General features: G+C 39.5%; 1 protein-coding gene across 3 annotated transcripts in view; it reads right to left on the bottom strand.

Moving 5' to 3' along the window:
* The window catches only part of MALRD1 (MAM and LDL receptor class A domain containing 1), an 800,866-nt gene that overhangs the window by 696,362 nt on the left and 84,553 nt on the right, over window positions 1-19,951 (bottom strand). For all 3 annotated transcript variants that reach the window (XM_046012349.1, XM_046012350.1, XM_046012351.1), the window contains exons 10-11: window positions 17,305-17,512; window positions 6,332-6,478 (exon numbers count right to left, since the gene is read on the bottom strand). In XM_046012349.1, coding sequence (XP_045868305.1) covers window positions 6,332-6,478; window positions 17,305-17,512 — 355 coding nt within the window. The remainder of the gene's footprint in view (window positions 1-6,331; window positions 6,479-17,304; window positions 17,513-19,951) is intronic.

Here is a 19,951-nt window from a genome sequence, read left to right as displayed (position 1 = left end):
AAAGCAAACAATCTTTCAGCAAATATAGCACTTAAGGTTGAATTATTGACAATTTTCTTCTGAAATAAGACCAAGAGAAGTATAGTAGCTACCACCAGCTACATTCAACATTTTTCCAGAGTTACTAGCCAGTGTAATGAAACAAAGAAAACAGAAGGCTTAAGATTTAGAAATAAGGAACTAAAATTGTCACTACTGACGAGAAAGAACTGGGAACCTAGAAAATTGTGTGTGTGTGTGTGTGTGTGTGTGTGTGTGTGTGTGTGTGTGTGTCCTTGTTATAAATAAATAAGATCAGCAAGGTCACTAGATACAAAGTCAATATTTAAAAATATAATTGCATTTCTACATACCAGCAAAACCCAAAAGTATTTAAAATATAACTTAAAATAGCTGCAAACATACAAAAACCTTAAAAAATTGCAAAATATTTTTAAATCTATACACTAAAAGCTTCAGAATATTAGAGAACTTAAAGATGATTTAAGTAAACTGAAAAATTAGAAACATTTGAAAAGATCATTTTTCAATAAAATACAAATAAAGGCTACAAGTAAACAATCATTTTATACCCACAGATTAGAAGAATTTAAGAGAATATAATGCCTTTGCTGACAAATGGGGGAAAAAAAGCACTCTTATTTTCCTAATGGAATTTTAAGTATTAAGATTTTGTGGGGACGTACATCTTTCTGTAAAAATATAGTTGTCTCACTCATAGTTATTTCTTGCATAGAACTGAAAGCATCCTATATAAGAAAATGTGTAAAAGAATGGATTTTGCAGCATTGTCATGATATTGCCATCATATTTTGGCACATCTGGATGAAAGAAATGAAGCAAACTAACAAACAAAAAATTAGGCATCTTCTACTTCTTGGCAAGGTTGTGATCAGGGACAAGATTTAGTCTTCCTGAACAAGCAAACACACACACACACACACACACACACAGTGCATTAGACAGTGGTTTGTGTAGGACAATGAGAATATAAGATCATTGGATAATGATCTCTAAGAGAGGGAAAACGAATGCACTAAGGCATACGACTTCCCCAGTTTAGTGCCTACAGAGTTTCTAGCTGCCACATAGGAAGGTAGTGGTCTCTTCAAATTGAAAAGATAGAGATGTGACTTGGGGTGCCTCGAGATCATAAAGCGGAAGTCCAGGAGGACAGCGCTGCGAAGGCAGAGTTCCAGAGATCTGCTAAGTCTTCTCCTCCCATAAATCTCTACCCGAGTACTGACCAGTGCATGGACCTGAGGAAACGCCCTGAGGCTGTGGACCCTAACCTTCTGAAAGGGGCCACTTCCTGATCAGAGGTCACAGTGGGCAGAAATTGTAGGCTCTTGCACTCATCACCAGAATGAAAAAATCAATTATACAGAGGAACTGTACGGAGTATGCAAGTCAAATGAAAACTTACGTCCAAACAAAACCCGTATGCTAATTTTACAGAATATCTGTAATCACCAACATTTAAAAAGAGCCCAAATACCCTTCAACTGATCAGAGATCACAAACTATGCTTTATCCATGCAATGGAATACTACTCAGCAGTTAAAAAAAATAGGAACTACCACTGCAATCAACAACATGCTGAATCTCAGATCCATTCAGCTAACTGAAAGAGGACAGACTCCAAAGGCTACATACTGTAGGATCCTATTTATAGGACATTGTGGAAAAGGCAAAACTATAGGGACAGAAATCAGATCAGTGGATACCGGTAGCTGAAAATGAGATGGATACTGACTACAAAGTGGTATAGAATCAGGGGGAGAATGGAATTCTAATATCCTGAGTTTTCTGATGGTTACAGAATTGTATACGTTTGTTCAAACTCAGGGAACTGTACACCAAAGAGGTTGAATTTTATTGCATTTAAATTATACTTTAACAGATGGGTAGCCACCTCGGAAACCTGGCTGGGTTGCCATGGACAGCAGGGTCCCTGATACCGAAGGTGGTCAGCACCGTTGTTCCCGTAATGCCCCTCCCATAATAAACCCTTGCGAGTGGCCACACTGCTAATAAATATGTATGTTTGCCCATATATGTGTATATATACATGTGTGCCTATACACATGTATGTGTGTGTATATATGTATGTATAAATATATATTTAACAGAAAAAATAAAATTCAAAATTACTATAATTGGTGACTTGGAGGAATTGCCATGAGCTATTTTTAGTAAAGTAGGTAAGATACAGTAGTTACAATAGGATCTCATTTTTTGGTAAAATAAATCATCATCAGAATACTTACATTTTTCAATGTATACATATCCATTATGTACACAAATGTGTACATGAGCATAAATAAGAATGAATAAACATGAGTTGTCTGTGTGGAAGTTTCATAAGGTAACAACTAGGAACTGGAAAATAAAAACCAAGCAAAGAAGGGAAGTAGGAAAATCAAGGTTTTACCACAAAAAGAAAAGCTACATAATGTCAAGCCATTCATCTTTTACGTAAAATTACATATGGGAAGGTGCATATATGAGGAAAAATACCGGAAATTAAACAGTTTCCTAAAGCACTGTAATCCACAAACACAAGGGTCTAAGAACATAACAGGCTGTAAGTAAGCGTACAGTCTTAGATGTGGGAGCCAAGAGGCTGAGCCTGCTGCCTTCTCCCAGAAACTTCCACTTCACTTCTCCTAGGTCTTCCTGGTGTGATTTTTCCTCCTTCTCATTTGTGATGTAAGACCACTAGCGATCATCTTAAAGTCAGAATGACAATCACAGGTAAAGAAGGACAGACTTAATGGCAGAGGCACTCCTTGATGTGCCCTTTCTAGAGAGAATTGCTGCAATTCTTCACTGCTCTCACTTTCAATTATAACAGCTGCCTCCAATTCTATCGGTTTATTGTTATCTGTGAGCACTGCTTAGACCACAGAGAAAGAAAAACGGGTCCTTCAATATTTAACGAAAGAGAACTTTTAGAATCTCTTGTTGGCATAAATCATAATTAAGTGGTAATTACACAATGTCTGAAGATTACTAATAAATGTCTTCTTATTATCATAGCCCTGGTGGTATCTCTAGTTTTCTTACTAGAACGAACAGACAACAGATAGTCACAGTTAGTGGGCTTTTACCACATTAAAAGCCTTAACAGCTATCACTTCATTTAATCCTCATAATAATTTTATGTGAAAGATATTTTGATTTTACCTATTTTCTAGTTGAAAAAAAACAAATGGGGCACAAAGGCATTTAACAAATTTTTGCAGTGTCAACAACATCCTGACTTACCCCTGGGCAAACAGGGATCTCTGCCACCCTGTTCTCAAAGAGGTCACCCAAGGCCACCCCATGCACCATGCACCATGCGAGCAGCTTATGAGTAGAAAAGCAGAAAAACACCATTTAGGATATGGCAGAGCTCCACATCTCCCGAAACAGCAAGCCCATCTCCCCCAGAGACCCAGGCACAGAGCCAGACTTAACACACCAACAGGCGAGCCTCCAATAAGATGACCAGAGGCCTCAGTGTGTCTCGCCTTCCCAAATAGTTCTTAAAGCTTCCTAACTACAGCCTCTATCTACACTCCACCCCCAGCCAGGCCATGTTCCAGCCTCTGAACCACCACGGAGCTTCCTTTAAAGGGTAATCAACAGGCCATGTTACAGAAAAGTGTTACATCTCAGCCTTTGAGAATAAAACTAAAGGGTCATGCGCTTTCATAGACAGAATGGTTACCATGGGCCTCCAGAGAGATTTCAAATTCCTAAGCACTCCATAATCCCCCTCTTTCCTTGACTGCTTCATCTTTTCTATACTCTGCCTAGACATACACATCACTCAGCTGGAACCACCTACATCTCTCCCATCCTCTTCCAGGATATTCCGTCAGTTAGAACATCTCCCTTGACACCTCTCCTTACTTCAGCCTTTCTGGCAACTCTCCCTTCAGTGCTCAGTTCTGGAGTCACCTCCTCCAGGAAGGCCTCTTGATTCCACTGAGTCACCCTCCATCTTGTATAAAACACTTATTATATCTTAGTGCAAATCCTCACCTATTGGCTTCAGTCACTAGACTTCAGACCACCCCAGAGGCAGGGAGCATGGCTTCCATCTCTGTACCCCAGGTGTAGTACAGGATATGTACTCAGTCAATGGTTTTAGAACAGAAAAAGAAACATTATATGAGCTTGAAGAAAATGGGCTATTAGCTTATAGCTCCAATCATTAGTCCTGTTTCAAACTTTAATCCTCCAGAATCTTAAAGAAAAAAATAAGGTTCACTGGCATGAAAAGAAAAAGTAGGACCTTACTCCACTGTCAAAAAGCTAGGTTTATCAACGTGAGACAGGAATCTATCAGAATCCTAGAGGAGAACATAGGCAGTAACCTCTTCGATATCAGCCACAGCAACTTCTTTCAAGATATGTCTCCAAAGGCCAAGGAAACAAAAGCAAAAATGAACTTTTGGGACTTCATCAAGATCAAAAGTTTCTGCACAGCAAAGGAAACAGTCAACAAAACAAAAAGGCACCCCACGGAATGGGAGAAGATATTTGCAAATGACAGTACAGACAAAAGGTTGATATCCAGGATCTATAAAGAACTTCTCCAACTCAACACACACAAAACAGATAATCATATCCAAAAATGGGCAGAAGATATGAACAGACACTTCTCCAACGAAGACATACAAATGGCTATCAGACACATGAAAAAATGTTCATCATCACTAGCCATCAGGGAGATTCAAATTAAAACCACATTGAGATACCACCTGACACCAGTTAGAATGGCCAAAATTAGCAAGACAGGAAACGTGTGTTGGAGAGGATGTGGAGAAAGGGGAACCCTCTTCTACTGTTGTTGGGAATGCAAGTTAGTGCAGCCACTTTGGAGAACAGTGTGGAGATTCCTGAAGAAATTAAGAATAGAGCTTCCCTATGACCCTGCAATTGCACTGCTGGGTATTTACCCCAAAGATACAGAGGTAGTGAAAAGAAGGGCCATCTGTACCCCAACGTTTATAGCAGCAATGGCCACAGTCGCCAAACTGTGGAAAGAACCAAGATGCCCTTCAACGGATGAATGGATAAGGAAGATGTGGTCCATATACACAATGGAGTATTGTGCCTCCACCAGAAAGGACGAATACCCAACTTTTGTAGCAACATGGACGGGACTGGAAGAAATTATGCTGAGCGAAATAAGTCAAGCAGAGAGAGTCAAGTATCATATGGTCTCACTTATTTGTGGAGCATAACAAATAACATGGAGGACATGGGGAGATGGAGAGGAGAGGGAGTTGAGGGAAACTGGAAGGGGAGATGAACCATGAGAGACTATGGACTCTGAAAAACAACCAGAGGGTTTTGAAGGGGCGGGGGGGGTGGGAGGTTGAGGAACCAGGTGGTGGGTAATAGGGAGGGCACATACTGCATGGAGCACTGGGTGTGGTGCCAAAACAATGAACACTGTTATGCTGTAAATAAACAACAAAAAAAAAGCTGGGTTTATAGTTTTAGACAACAGATGGGTGGCTAGAGTCTCCCTCCCATCCCCTAACATCCCCCCACTAACTCCAGTTTCCAGTGGCTATAATTTAAAACACGGTCAACACTGTTAGTTCTGGCATACCTCTTTGGAAATCTCAAAGGAGAAATAAATAATGTCCAAGGGGGTTATATGAGCTTAAAGAGGATTGACAGTGCAGTTGTGTTTTTATAAAGTTAATACGATATTCACGTACCTAGGCAATGTCATGGACACAAACAAGGGAAAGTAGAACAAAGCCCTTCTGTCTTCCTTAGAGATTCACAAACCCGGACTGAAATGCTATGTGTCATTTGACTGCTGTATGTTAAGAGGACATGGACAAATTGTAATGTTGGTTAAAAATACATGAGAAAGACGATTGTTACAAAGAAGACTAAAGAGTGATTAAACTGCATTCAAGCATTTGTCAATTTTTTTTTATAGATAGCACTAAACCTCTGTTCTCTTTTCCAGAAAGATTAAACTTTTTTTTCCTGTTTTGCAAAAATTGGATTGCTCTAAAAAGAACACAAGCCTATTGTCCATGAGTTCTGGCAACTAGAGAAAATTATCAGAAGACTTCCCCTCTCACCATGCCTTCAGCCCAACCCTGTAAGACCTCAAAAATGTTGGTTATTAAAACAATATTATTTTCGGGAAACTCAACTCAAATTATTATGTTGATCAGAAGACTTTCAAGTGAGACAAACCAGAGATCCATGTATATAGCCTATAGCTAGAAATGAAAACGCAAAGGATCTTCATTCTGCAACATGAAAGGCAACCAATATTTTTTTAAAAAGGAAAATATCCTACCATGACTTGTGTTTGCTGTGTGTTCATCATCAGGAAGGTGGCTCTCTCCACTGGCCAATCCTTTCATGATCTCCCATTGTGAATCTTCTGTGAGAAATGGCTCCCAGCCACAGAAACCAGATTCAAAGTCACACGTGAGGGGATTTGCTGTTCCACATGGAAAACAGGTGAGGAGAAATTAAGCAAGAAATGTAATTCCTGAAACACATGATTAGCCAATCAACTTTGGAGAACAGAACAATCATTCCCACTCTGTAATAAATGTCTTCTGATTCCCAAAACGGTTTTACTTTTTCCAACCACAAAGTTTTCCACGTGTTGTGTGAGGCATCGTCCTTCTATATTCTTCTAACTACGAGTGTGGGATTCTTCATCCTGGCTGGCCATCTCTTCTGTACTTAGTCATGCCCGATGAAACTAGAGCTCTTCGGGGACTAACCAATGCATTGGCCAAGACCAACAGGATTCACCTGCTGAGTTCGTAGTTTTAAAAAGATCCATTTGAAAGAGGGTAATTCTGGACACCTACAGAGTTTGAGGTTGGCACCTTGGTATTCACTGTGCTATGCTATTTTAACAGTTTCTCAAAAATAAATAAATAAATGACTAGCCACTTTGGAAATGCAGGTAAATTAGAACATTTTGAACTTTGCTTTTGTTTCCCTCTTAAAACACAACTAAAAAGTTGGGAAATACTTAAGTGTCTAAATTGATCACAAAAAAAAAAAACCATAAGAGACTCTTAACATCACAAAACAAACTGAGGGTTGCCGGGGGGAGGTGGGTAGGGAGAGGGTGGTGGGGTTATGGACATTGGGGAGGGTATGTGCTATGGTGAGGGCTGTGAAGTGTGTAAACCTGGCGATTCACAAACCTGTACCCCTGGGGCTAATAATACACTGTATGCTAATAAAAAAAAATTTTAAGGAAAAAAATTAAAAAATAAATTGATCACAAAAGAAACCAGTAAGGAAGTTCCTTAAGAAGTTAAAAATCGAAGTACCCTATGATCTAGCAATTGCACTACGAGGTATTTACCCAAGGGATATGAAATACTCATTTGAAGGGATCCATGTACCTTGATGATCATAGCAGCATTATCAACAATAGCCAAACTACAGAGAGAGCCCAAATGTCCACTGACTGATGAATGGAAAAAGAAGGTATGGTATACGTGATGGAATATTACTCAGCCATAAAAAAGAATGAAATTTTGCCATTTGCAACAACATGGATAGAGTTAGACAGTATAACGTTAAGCAAGTAAGTCCATCAGAGAAAGACAAGTACTGTATGTTCATTCATACATAGAATTTAAGAAACAAAACATATATGGGAGGGGGAAAAGAGAGACAAACCTGGAAACAGACTTAACTACAGAGAACAAACAGGGTTATTGGAGGGGAGGTGGGGGAGGGTTATATAGGTGACGGAGATTAAGGCGTGCACGTCTAAAGAGCACTGGGTGTTGTATGTAACTGAAGAAGCACTAAATTCTACACCTGAAACTAACACTGCTCGGTGACTAGAATTTATATAAAAAACTCAAAAAAAATGAAATAACTTAAAAAAATAACAAGTTCTAGATTAAGTTAGCGTCTGGTGTTAGTTAGCGTCACAAAATCCTTACCAGCTTTGCCATCAAATTCGCGAGAAAAAAGGAGCAAGAATGGGCAGTAAACTAAAAATTCTAACAACAGGATTTGTGCTTTTGAGACATCAGTTTTTATGTGCTTAAATTCCCGTTGGCTAAAATAAGAATCAGAGTATCAGGCTATCTTAGATAACAGCTTGGGGAATAAATTAACGTAACATAAAAATTTATTTCTACATATTCCTTTCCATGCATAAGCTTTTTTATAATACTGGGGGAAGGGAGATGAAATAACTCTTTGTCAGAATACACCCAAAGTTTTAACAAACCTGAAGTTTTAGCAAGCTCCCTAGGATCAGAACGCTATTATCTTTAGTAACAAGAACAACAGACATGTTACCAGAAGCTCCCAGTACGTGTCAGGTTTTTTGGATATATTACCATTAGTCCTTTCAATTCCCAGCACAGTAAGGGTAATCATCCCTCGTAGAGAAAAGCTGCTCTAGGCAACTTCTCTGTGGTAAATTTAGTAAATGGAACATCTAGGCTAATAAATCAACACCAAAGCTTACATACTGTGAAGCCTCCCTAAACCAGAGATTTATCACTGTAAAACTGCTCCTAATCATTATTTTCAATTTCAAATAATATGACCAAAGCCAAATATCTAAGGGGATCAGTCATTTAAGTGTCGAACTCTTGGTTTTGTCTCAGGTCATGACCTCTGAGTCATGAGATCGAGCCCCATGTAAGGCTCAGAGTCTGCTTGAGCTTCTCTCTCTCCCTCTCTCCTCTGCACCTCCAACTTGCTCACTCTATAAATAATAAATATTTTAAAAATAATATGACCAAATTGACCAGTATACTGCAAAAGCTCACTATATCTTAATAATCAAAGGATCTTCAGATTTCTATAAACAGGGATGCCTGGTTTCATGACCAGATAGTTCATCACTAACATGTCAACTTTTAAAACACTGAAGCGCACTCTGCAGTAACACTACCACTTAAATTTTCTCTACATGGGAACATTTAGATCTCAGAGCTATGCTGACTCAGTCATATAATGGATATGTTATTTTTTTCCTTTACAAGCAAATACTGTATTCTCACTTAAATGGATTTCCCCCAAAATAAACATGAGTTAAGTACAGTATAATAAGGAAAAGGTATTGTGTATCACCTAATGGTGAATCCATATGCAAGGATTTGCCACTCACCCATACACCTAACTGAAAATCTACTGCTTCTGGATGGGTTCTTCTTTACTCAGCTCTGCCCACAGGGTTCATAGGATACAACTGTTTTTTGACATACACTTAAGCACCAATGACGAGCTGTGACGGTCTCCCCAGGCATCCAGAAAATCCTCTGGTCTAGTTCCTTGGTTCTCTATGAACCTTGCCACTTGTTAAGGGACCTCAGAATTCTTCTCAGTCAGTTGGTAGAGTCCAGAAATACCCAAGACTCAAAGTACATATCTAACCACTGAAATTTGCTTAAAGGTTCCAAATCCCTGGTTTGGGACTTGGTTGGGGAACCCTTCCGCCTACTCCCAAGGATACCCTAATTCTTCCCTGGAAAGCACTTTCCTGGAATAGAAAATCTTCTATGGGTAGGATAACCACACATCTGGGTTGCCACAATTTATGTCCTAGCATAATAATGAATGCCTTTTTCCCCCCCTCTTAAGTGTCCCTGTTTGGCTAATAAATCATCACCTGTTTGGCTAATAAATCATCACCTGTTTGGCTAATAAATCCAATATTGTCCTGTTGCGGGCTATAAATTACATATTAGGGCACCTGAGTGGGTCAGTCAGTTAAGCTTCTGACTCTTGGCTTCAGCTCTGGTTGTGACCTAAGGGTTGTAGGATCCAGCCCCGTGTGGGACTCTGCGATTAGCGTAAGTCTACTTGAGATTCTCTCTCAAACGGATAAATAAATCTTTTTTTTTAATTATGTATTAATACACAAAGGAAATAAATCTGTGCAAATAACAATCTTATTCACTGCAGGTGACCAAAGAAGGAACAAGTAACCATCTTATTCCCCAAATAGGCAATGGTACAAAATGGCAGTAAGACTAGTGAGGGTGAATGGAAAGTACAATGTGACCCAAGCATCACCAAATCCTTCCACGGCTCTTCACAACTGTTCCTAGGTCACTGAACTGCAAAGATACAAAGATGTCAAGACAAAATAACTTTGGATTAAATATGTGAAAGCAAAATCGGGCAATCATCTCTATAAAAATCTTGGTGAATGGCTCAGCTGTTTTTACCAATGACATTTACCCCAATATACTTCAAAGGATATTTTTTAAAGCTAAGTATTCTAGAACTTAACTGTGCTATAAAATATAAGTCAAATTTCAGTCACCAAAGTTTAGGTTCTTACATTAAAATTTCCCTACATAATTCAATAAGTTTAAGCTGTGGTTATAAATATCTGAAGAAAACCGGGAGAACCAAACACATCCTGGACACTAATAAACGCTGTTAATACCATTTATGATAAATGCTAAATACTTATAAAGTCTAAAAAATCATTTATTCACATTATAGGTAGAATGTATTCACTACAGTGAATTATTTGGTTGCTTTTATTTTAACTTTCTATGATTGTAGAACACACTACACTATTTCTAATCAGAGCATGAGAAATGCCACTGTTCATAATTTGAGTGAAATTTTGCTGAGTTCACCAGAGCAATATTTTAAAATTATGACAAAGCCTTCTCTTGCATATTTAACCACTGCAGCATATTGGCAGAAGAAAAAAAAAATTCACTGTGACAGCTGAGAAAAATTTTTCTGGATCATGAAAATTAAAATATTTATGAATCGTCTAGTTCAGAAATAAATCAATTTCCTATTATATTAGAAAAATATATGGAAATAAATGGGGAATGTTCCATTCAATAAGCATCTACTAGATATTAAAATGATATTATATAAACATTTGTTAATACTTATTGAGAAACCACAAGGATCTTTTCTCCCATGTATCCTTCCCTTGTGTAAAGGAAATTTTTAGCCTTTTTTTTTTTTTTTTTCAAAATATAAAAGACATTCAGAGACAGCATCACAGTAAACATTAAATGTGCTTCCCTGAATTCTTGGTTTAGGCTTCTTTCACCTGAATATTGTACCAACTTCTCCTTTATTTTTTCCCAACTTCTCCTGTGAAGTGTCACCATTTGCATAGCATTTTATTTTTTTTAATCTTTAAAAAAGATTTTATTTATTTAGAAAGAGAGAGAGCACAAGCAGGGGAAATGAGAGAGGAAAAAAGAGAATCTCAAGCAGACTCCACACTGAGCATTGAGCCTGACCAGGGGTTGGATCCCAACCACTGAGATCATGACCTGAGCTGAAATCAAGAGTCAGATGCTCAACTGACTGAGCCACCCATGTGCCTCTATATTAGCATTTTAAAAGCTTAAAAAAAAAAAAAACAACAATTAAAAGAACTTCTCCTCCTTCAGAATTTCCCACACCTTTCTGATTCGAACACAGATCTGTCCATCCTTCCATCTTTTTTGGAACATACATACAGTCCTTTTGCATGTCATAATTGAAAAATATATATATACTTTTAAAATTTTGTGGAAAAATCTAGATGGCATAAAATTAACATTTTCCACTCTTTTAAGTGTACCGTTCAGCAGCGTTCAGTACATTCACACTGTTGTACATCCATCACCATCCCCCATCTCCGGAACTTCATCTTTGCAAAGTCAAACTCCATACTCATTAAACACCAACTCCCGTCTTTCCCTCCGCCTACCCCCGATAACCCCCATTCTGCTTTCTGTCTCTATGAATTTGACTCCTCTGTGCACCTTATGTAAGTAGAATTATACAATATTTATCCTTTTGTGACTTGTTTCATGTAACATAATGTCTATCGTTCACCTATATTGTGGCACCTGTCTGGAAATTAAGTACATTTTATATGTAAATTATTCAGCTAGCCAATGTATACCCTTAGATATGTTTGGGACAAAGTATATTTTAATTATTTTATTAGAAATATGTAACGATACATTGCAATGCAATGCCTCTATTTTATACAGGAGCATATTAATAACTGTTGAACACTTATCACTTGGAATTAAGCAGTATTCGTCCTGTGGCTGCTTTATTTCACTTAGCATAATGACTCCATTTACATGACCTATCTAAAATACTCAAATTCCTGAAATCAGAGAATAGAACTGTGGTTACCAGGCACTGGGGGGTACAGGGAAATGGTGAGTTGCTGTTCAATGGGTTTGAAGTTTCAGCCATGCAAGATGAATTAATTCAGAATTTCACAGAGCACACAGCCTATTGTCAACAATACCGTATTGTGCATTTTTTCAATTGTTTTGCAATACTTTTATTTAAGGCTTTGTTGAAAATATGACCTTTCATAAATTATTTTCCAAAGAGGCAGTAAAGGGGCATTAAAAACAAACAAACAAAAACAACTCACTTGTCTGTTCACTAACACACGTTCAGCAGGACCGTTTTTCACACTCATTTAAATGATATATTTTGAGGCTGAAAGTGCGGTCACAGATGTTTGAAACTCCCCCACAAATCTCAATGACAGGGACTTCTAGGGTCGGAGCGGCGAAGTTTTCCTGAGCAGGAGCATCTAGTCTATTTAGGACTTTGACAGGTGATATCTTCTACTCGGGAAGAGTTAAGACCTGACAAGTTCGGCAAAACTGCTTGAACCGCCCTGCACACACCACACCAGGGCACCGTGCCATCGGATGCCGCAACCCTTGCAGCGATAAACACCGTACGAACTGGAAGCGCGGGTGCGCTGCTGCCGGCTGGGGTCTCGGTGGCGCGCACCTCTCTCGCCGGGGGCCGGCTCCCTGCGTCACCGCGATCCTCGATCCTCCCGCCGACCTCGTCTGCGAGTACCCCGGCGCGCACCGCGGGGGCCGCCCCGCCTCCCCGTAGCCCCCGGCCCGCGTTCGCTAGCCCGGGCCTCGCCCCCTTTCCTGGCGTGGTCCGGTGGCAGAACGCCACACGCGAGCACACGGCGACCGCGCGGGAAGCGCTCGGGCCGGGGGCCGCCGCTCTGGAAGCGGGCTGCGCGGCCGGAACGCAGAGCCGCGGCCGCCCGCCCTAGCAGCGAACGACCGGCCAGAGCCGCGAACGTCGCGCGAAGTCTCCGGCAGTGCACAGCAGCCTGCGCCGCGCGAGCGAACGCGACAGCCACACCTCGCGGCGCTGGGGGTCACGCGCCGAGCCGGGTAGCCGCCGCGGGGACCGCGCGGAGCACTCACCTGCGGCGGCCGGCCGTGAGCTGCGCCCGCCCGCTGGTAACTGTCCAAGTACTCGGCTGCCCCCCCGCTGCTGGGAGGCCCGCGAAGACCACGAGGCCACGGAAGAGGAAGCGGGAGGGAATTCCCGCCCAGGTGCTGCCGGCTGCCCCGCCCGGGCGGCCAGGGGGGCGGGCAGCGGAGGGCGCTGGGGGCGGGGAGGAGAGGGGAGCAGAGGTACAGGTAAGTGCAAGGGGCGCGCGCCCAGCTACACGTAACCGTCTGGCATCTCTCCCCACCTGTGCGGCCGCACGTGGTGCCCCACCAAGTTCACGGGGTGAATCTCAACGTTAAGTGTCCTTTCTCCAAAAAGAAAGGACATAGGAAAACTTCTGGAGGTGAAGGATAAAGATCAGATGTCTGCGTATTCCAAACTCAGATTGCATACATTAATTACGTGTATTGTTGTATGTCAATTATACCTCAGTAAAAGCTTTTTAAAAATTTATCGCTTGATGGTGTAGTGATGCTCTTAGGAATTAGTTACAGGAGTTTTAGCTTCTGTTAAAGATCTGCCAGCTGGTTTGCCTTAAGTCCACTTTTTTTTTTTTTTTTAAGATTTTATTTAGGGACATCTGGGTGGCTCAGCCCTTAACTGTCTGCCTTTGGGTCAAGTCCTGATCCCACCATCCTAGGATGGAGCCCCGCATCTGACTCCCAGCTCGGCGGGAAGCCTGATTTCCCTCTTCCACTCCCCCTGCTCCTGTTCCTGCTCTTGCTGTCTCTCTCGCTGTCAGGTAAATAAATAAAATATTTGAAAAAAGAAAAAAAAATTTATTTATTTATTTATTCGACACAGAGAAAAAGCGCACAAGCATAGGGGAGGGGCTGAGAGAGGAGCAAGCAAGGAGTCCCATGTGGGACTGATCCCAGGACTCTGGGATCATGACCCTAACCTAAAGACAATCGGCTGAGCTACTCGGCTGAGCTACACAGGCGCCCTGCCTTAAGTCTACTTTATACATGCCATCTGTTTTCCTCTCAGCGGTCTCTTCATTTCTTTCTTTCTTTTTTTTTTTTTTTAAATTCCACCCATTTATTTGACAGACAGAGATCACAAGTAGGCAGAGAGGCAGGCAGAGAGAGAGAGGGAGCAGGGTAGAAGCAGACTCCCCGCCGAGCAGAGAGCCCGATGCGGGACTCGATCCCAGGACCCTGGGATCATGACCTGAGCCGAAGGCAGCAGCTTAACCCACTGAGCCACCCAGGCGCCCCTCGGTCTCTTCATTTCTGAAGGTTATTTGGCACAGTGGTACTCAAACTTTAATATGCAGAGGAACCACCTGAGACTTTGTTAATAGGCAACTTTTGGTTCCGTAAGATTGTGATGCAGCCTGAGGTTCTGTAATTCAAAAGAGCTCCCAGATGATGCTAATGCTACCAGTCCACAAGGTATAGCAGCAAAACTCTAGCAACACTCCTTTTCACTTCCAATTAACTGCCTCAGAAAAGGCATGGGGCTAAAGGCTGTCAACTACTTTTATTAAAAGTATCTAAAATTGGGGCGCCTGGGTGGCTCAGTGGGTTAAAGCCTCTGCCTTCAGCTCAGGTCATGGTCCCAGGGTCCTGGGATCGAGCCCCGCATCGGGCTCTCTGCTTGGCAGGGAGCCTGCTTCCTCCTCTCTCTCTGCCTGCCTCTCTGCCTAGTTGTGATTTCTCTCTGTCAAAGAAATAAAAATTAAAAAAAAAAAAGGTATCTAAAATTAAGAGGCACTTGGTAATAAAAAAAAAAAATACCTGAGTGAGTGTGCCTTTTGGGACACACTGACAACAATACCAACTAACAACATCCATCAGTTAATATTACTGAGTCTCCAGTAAGTACTCCTGGTGCTATTCAAACTGCATGTATGAGCTACACTGTCTTAGAGATCCATCCTAAAGCAGGATAAGAAGGAAGTATAAAAGCATGTTTCATTCACTTCACGAACTGGGGAATTCTGTTTACAAGAAGAGTTGCATTACAAATTCAATTTGCAAAATACAAACCTAAAAGTATGGGTAGAATCAGGGGGCCTGAGTAGCTCAGTTGAGTTACTGAGGTCATGATCTCAGGGTGGGGAAATCAGTCCTGCACTTGGCTCCCCACTCAGCACTGAGTCTGCTTGAGATTCCCTTTACCTCCCCTTACTCTTGAACATGTGTGTGCGCTCTCTCTCTCTCAAATAAATAAATAAATGAAGTATATTTTTTAAAGTATTGTAGAATGTTTCAAAGTGGTTTTGAATTTTAAAGGGAAGTTTCTCCTGTTTAGTAATAATTTCATGAGCATGTGTATGTATGCACAAATGTATTAAATATCCTAATGCAGAAATAATGTAGTATCAATTCAAATAATTCCATTGTTCTATAAATAATTTCCTTAAAACAAACATGATTGTACAAATATTGACATGAAATGTTCATGTTGGCATCAAAATATATAGATAAATATGCATCAAAATACATAAATATTTTATAATATGCAATATGGCTACATTTTCATATCATAACCACTATATGAAGCTGATTTCAAGCAAGCATGCTGGGTTTTCTTTGTTCAAATGAAGTTACATAATTTTGAAAATTAAAACACTAACACTGTTTGTTGATAACCATGGACATCTATCCTTCATTCAAAAAAAAGCAAATAGCAGAATGATGTCAAGATACTCTCCACTGGAAAAAATCCTAAATATGGAAAATATGTTCAAAATCAAATGCTGAAGTATCTACTAATACTCCAGGTGGAATTTGATTAAGAAAACCAATTAAAAGCAGAGCATAAAGAACCCTTCAGCAAGGAGGAGGGAGGGAAAAAGTGTCAATATGTACAAGTGAAAAGAGGAAATATATTTACTTTCAGTTAAAGTGAGAATGCAAATCATTAGAAAGGTGAATCTCTCCAAAGAAATGGACCAAATTGTGAGAGATTTTAAAGCATAGAAAAGAAACTGACACTCATATTAGAGATAGTGAATTGCCCTCACATGTTTTTTTGAGTGAAAAAAGACAGCACCCAAAAATTCCATGGAGATCATATTGAGAAGTAGATTGTTTTGTCTACAACTAGTGTTAAAACTAGGTGTCTGAGGAATTAATGGTGCTGTTTACCAATAGGCAGAGGAGTCCTCCCTGGCTTTCCCATTACCTCTTTCCTGTATCCCTTTCTATTGCTCTTAATAAAATCCCTCCCCATCAACAGAAGCATTTTGTACAAAGAACTTCTCATTAAAAAGGTGACACATTTATCTTGTTGCAGTATTTTTCTCCTGTTCAACAACACACATCACTAAAATAAAACAGTGCAGCAAAATAAATATCAAATTTTTAATAATTAAGAAAACCCACTTGTTTGTGATAAGGGATTTGGATTCATTTAGTTAGAATCCATCATTTCCAAAGAGACACAAGTATCTTAGTTGCTAAGTTACCTCAGATGAGAACCATCATGTGGGCTGTAAATTAAATTATATTCCCTTTCAAATACAACTACGTTTGAATAATAATGGGATTTCTTGTCATCACTCCTATCAGAGACTCTCCACAAAAGTCCTAAAAGGCAGCTGTTGGACCTAAATTTTACCCAGCCATGAATCCAACCATGGCTGACATGATTTCCATAGTCATCATGGCTGCCGGAAGGCAGTGACAGCCCTTCCTCTTCAATCCCTCCCCACAGACTTCTACATAAGAGGTCAGAATCGAAGATGCCCTGTACTTAATAAAGGTCAGCAATCCATAATATATGTCCCCCAAGGGAAAAGTATAAAGAGGTTCCCTCTCCCACCCATTTTCCTTTTTAACCGAAACACACACACACATACACACACACACACCACAATACAATTATTCATTGGTTGAACAAATAAAGTTTGCAGTGTTAACAAAAAGCACCAAAGCCTATATTAGCATAGAGACCCCTCCAAAGGACAGTGCTAACAGCTGCATACAGAGAATGTGTATTCATTTCATGTTATGCATACTAACTTTAACTCACTCATAGCAGACTTAAATCCAAACATAGTCATGAATATGAGCGTGTGAACAAGTAAACCATTAATTCACTTACAGCAAGTTGTTGGGTCTTCATCACTTTCATCAGAACAGTCCGGCTGAGAGTCACAGACCGATTCTTGGGGAATGCATTGGCCACCCGCACAAGTGAACTCATCCTTAGGGCAAAGCCTTCTGGATGGGGCAAGTGCACAGGCATAGACCCAGAGCTGATCCAGCCCAATAAAACCTTTCTGGCTCAGAAGAGTCCCTTCAAATATAATCTTCAAAAAGCAAAACATGAACAATTTATGAGTTTATAATCTCTTTTAAAGGACCCCTCCAAAAAGGAATAATAGACATTTAATAATTACCGAGACAAATACCTATGAAAAGAGCCAGCAAATACAACCACCAAAGTTCCTACTTGGGAAACCTGACTCACATGTGTAATTGATCTGAATTGAAGAAGCCCTACATTTAATAAAGTTCAGCAATCCTTAATATATGTCCCCAAGGGGAAAAGTATAAAGATATGGACACAGTAGATCCACGGAGGCCTTTGAGAAACCACTCATGATTCAATGAAATACAACATGCCACTTAAACCATGAGCCATGTCCCTGCCTGCTGACTTTTAACTTGGGCATCATCTTCATTGCTCTCTTTAACATTCAGGAAAAAGAATAAGCATTATCACTACTTATACAACAAGAGCTATAACTACATCTGGTTTTTAAAGTACTGCATTTAGTGTTGGAATGCAGGCAGGGAAAGGTTAGACAAAGAGTAAGGGACACAACAGATGAACAGAAAACATAAAAGACTGAATATAAAAATCTATTTTCACAAAAGAAGACTTTCTCTAATAATCAAAGAAGTGCCAATTAAAAGAAATAAATCTCATTTTCTCCAGTCAAATTGCTAGCTTTTCTGGAGGGTATGCAACATTAGTAAAACAACCATCCTTGCTAGTCCAATGTAAGATACTATATCAAAGTATTAATGTTCCTTGAGTTTCCACCAAGAGCAATGGTTGGCTAACACCAGAGAGGAGAGGTATGAAGAGCTGACTTTACCAAGTAACTAATTCTCTGCTGTCCAATAGGGTGGCCACAGCTACAAAGGGCTATTTCAAATTAAATTAACTAAAATAAAATTAAAATTCGGTTCTTCAACTGTACTAGCCACTTTGCAAGTGTTCAGCAGTCTTCCATGCCTACTTTCTACCATATTCGAGAGCACAGATACTTACATTATCCCCTAGAACAGAAAAATACTATTGAACAGCAAGGAACTAGGTATTGTTTGTGTATAAATAAGATACTAGGAAGAAAGATTAATTCCTTTTCATTTTTTCCAGCTGAAAGTTTCTGAATAGATTTTCTCCTTTGCAAAAATATGAGGAAAAAAATATATATATATTTGTTAAGGATTATGTCTCAGTTTGCAAATATATTTAACAGTTTAGTCTAGAAGATATTATATTCAAATCATATTTTATAATAGGAAAACTATATGCTGCTATATACATTCCCCATAGTGAATATCATCGTATAAATATGTATAAATTATTGGACCTACAGCCGTATATGTTTATAGCAGCAAGAGATTACGTATGCAAAAATGACATTAGTTTGGGTCTCAAAAATTGATGCATTTAAACTTAGATTTGAAAAGGTGCTATTATTGAAAGTTAATTACATTTATTATGCACTTGGAAATCTAGAATAACTCCCAAATTACTCTCTTTTTATTTTGTTTTATCTTTGAATTAAATAACAAGACCAACTTTAATATTCAGTTTATATAAAAGAATGAAACTCCAATCATTTAGTACCTCTTTCAGAAGTTATAAAGATAAATATCAGCTTAGAAAATTAAAATAGTGTCAAATATTAATTCAATTGGCTATGATATAAACCTCAACTTTGCTGTGATTAATACAAAAATGCTATGGTTCAGAAATTCCAATCTCAGCAGTAAATGGGATTCTAAGAATCTGTATGGGTTACAGTTCAGTATCATTTGGGTTCTCCCTTTCAGCACCTAGAAAAATGTATATAGGTGGTATTACCATAAAGGAATGAAATTGATTTCATGAGCCACATGTACGGTCTTATTATTTTACACTCACAGTCCAGCATAAGCATATTCATACACTCTTCATATAACAAAAAAGAATGGAATTTTAAATAAAATACTACACTTCAAAAGTAAAATGATGAATAACAATAATACCACTTACTTAAATGTTGATCAAATTCACATTGCTACATTTTGCAATGTTGCTAGGATATTAGAAAAGAAGGAAGTGATGGACAAGCATTTAATATGAGAGCTAAAAAAAAAGTTATCAGATATATTTTTCTGCACAATCTCAACTCTATATACAAAACAAAAATCCCAAGTTCATTTTCTTAAGAGACCATATTCCCACTGGGCACATGTATATTTCAGATATATCTTTGCACAGGTAGATATAACCAATTTTATAAAGATATGAATTACTGCCTTCAAAACATTTGTATGGTTTTTTTTTTTAAGATTTTATTTATTTATTTGACAGACAGAGACTTCAAGTAGGCAGAGAGGCAGGCAGAGAGAGAGGAGGAAGCAGGCTCCCCACTGAGCAGAAAGCCTGATGCAGGGCTCAATCCCAGAACCCTGGGATCATGACCTGAGCCAAAGGCAGAGGCTTTAACCCACTGAGCCACCCAGGC

This window comes from Meles meles, chromosome 7 (genome assembly GCF_922984935.1).
Source record: "Meles meles chromosome 7, mMelMel3.1 paternal haplotype, whole genome shotgun sequence".
NCBI classification, from domain to species: Eukaryota; Metazoa; Chordata; class Mammalia; order Carnivora; family Mustelidae; genus Meles; species Meles meles.
Note: the sequence above shows the minus strand (reverse complement) of the source record. Positions and strands in the feature narration are given on the sequence as shown.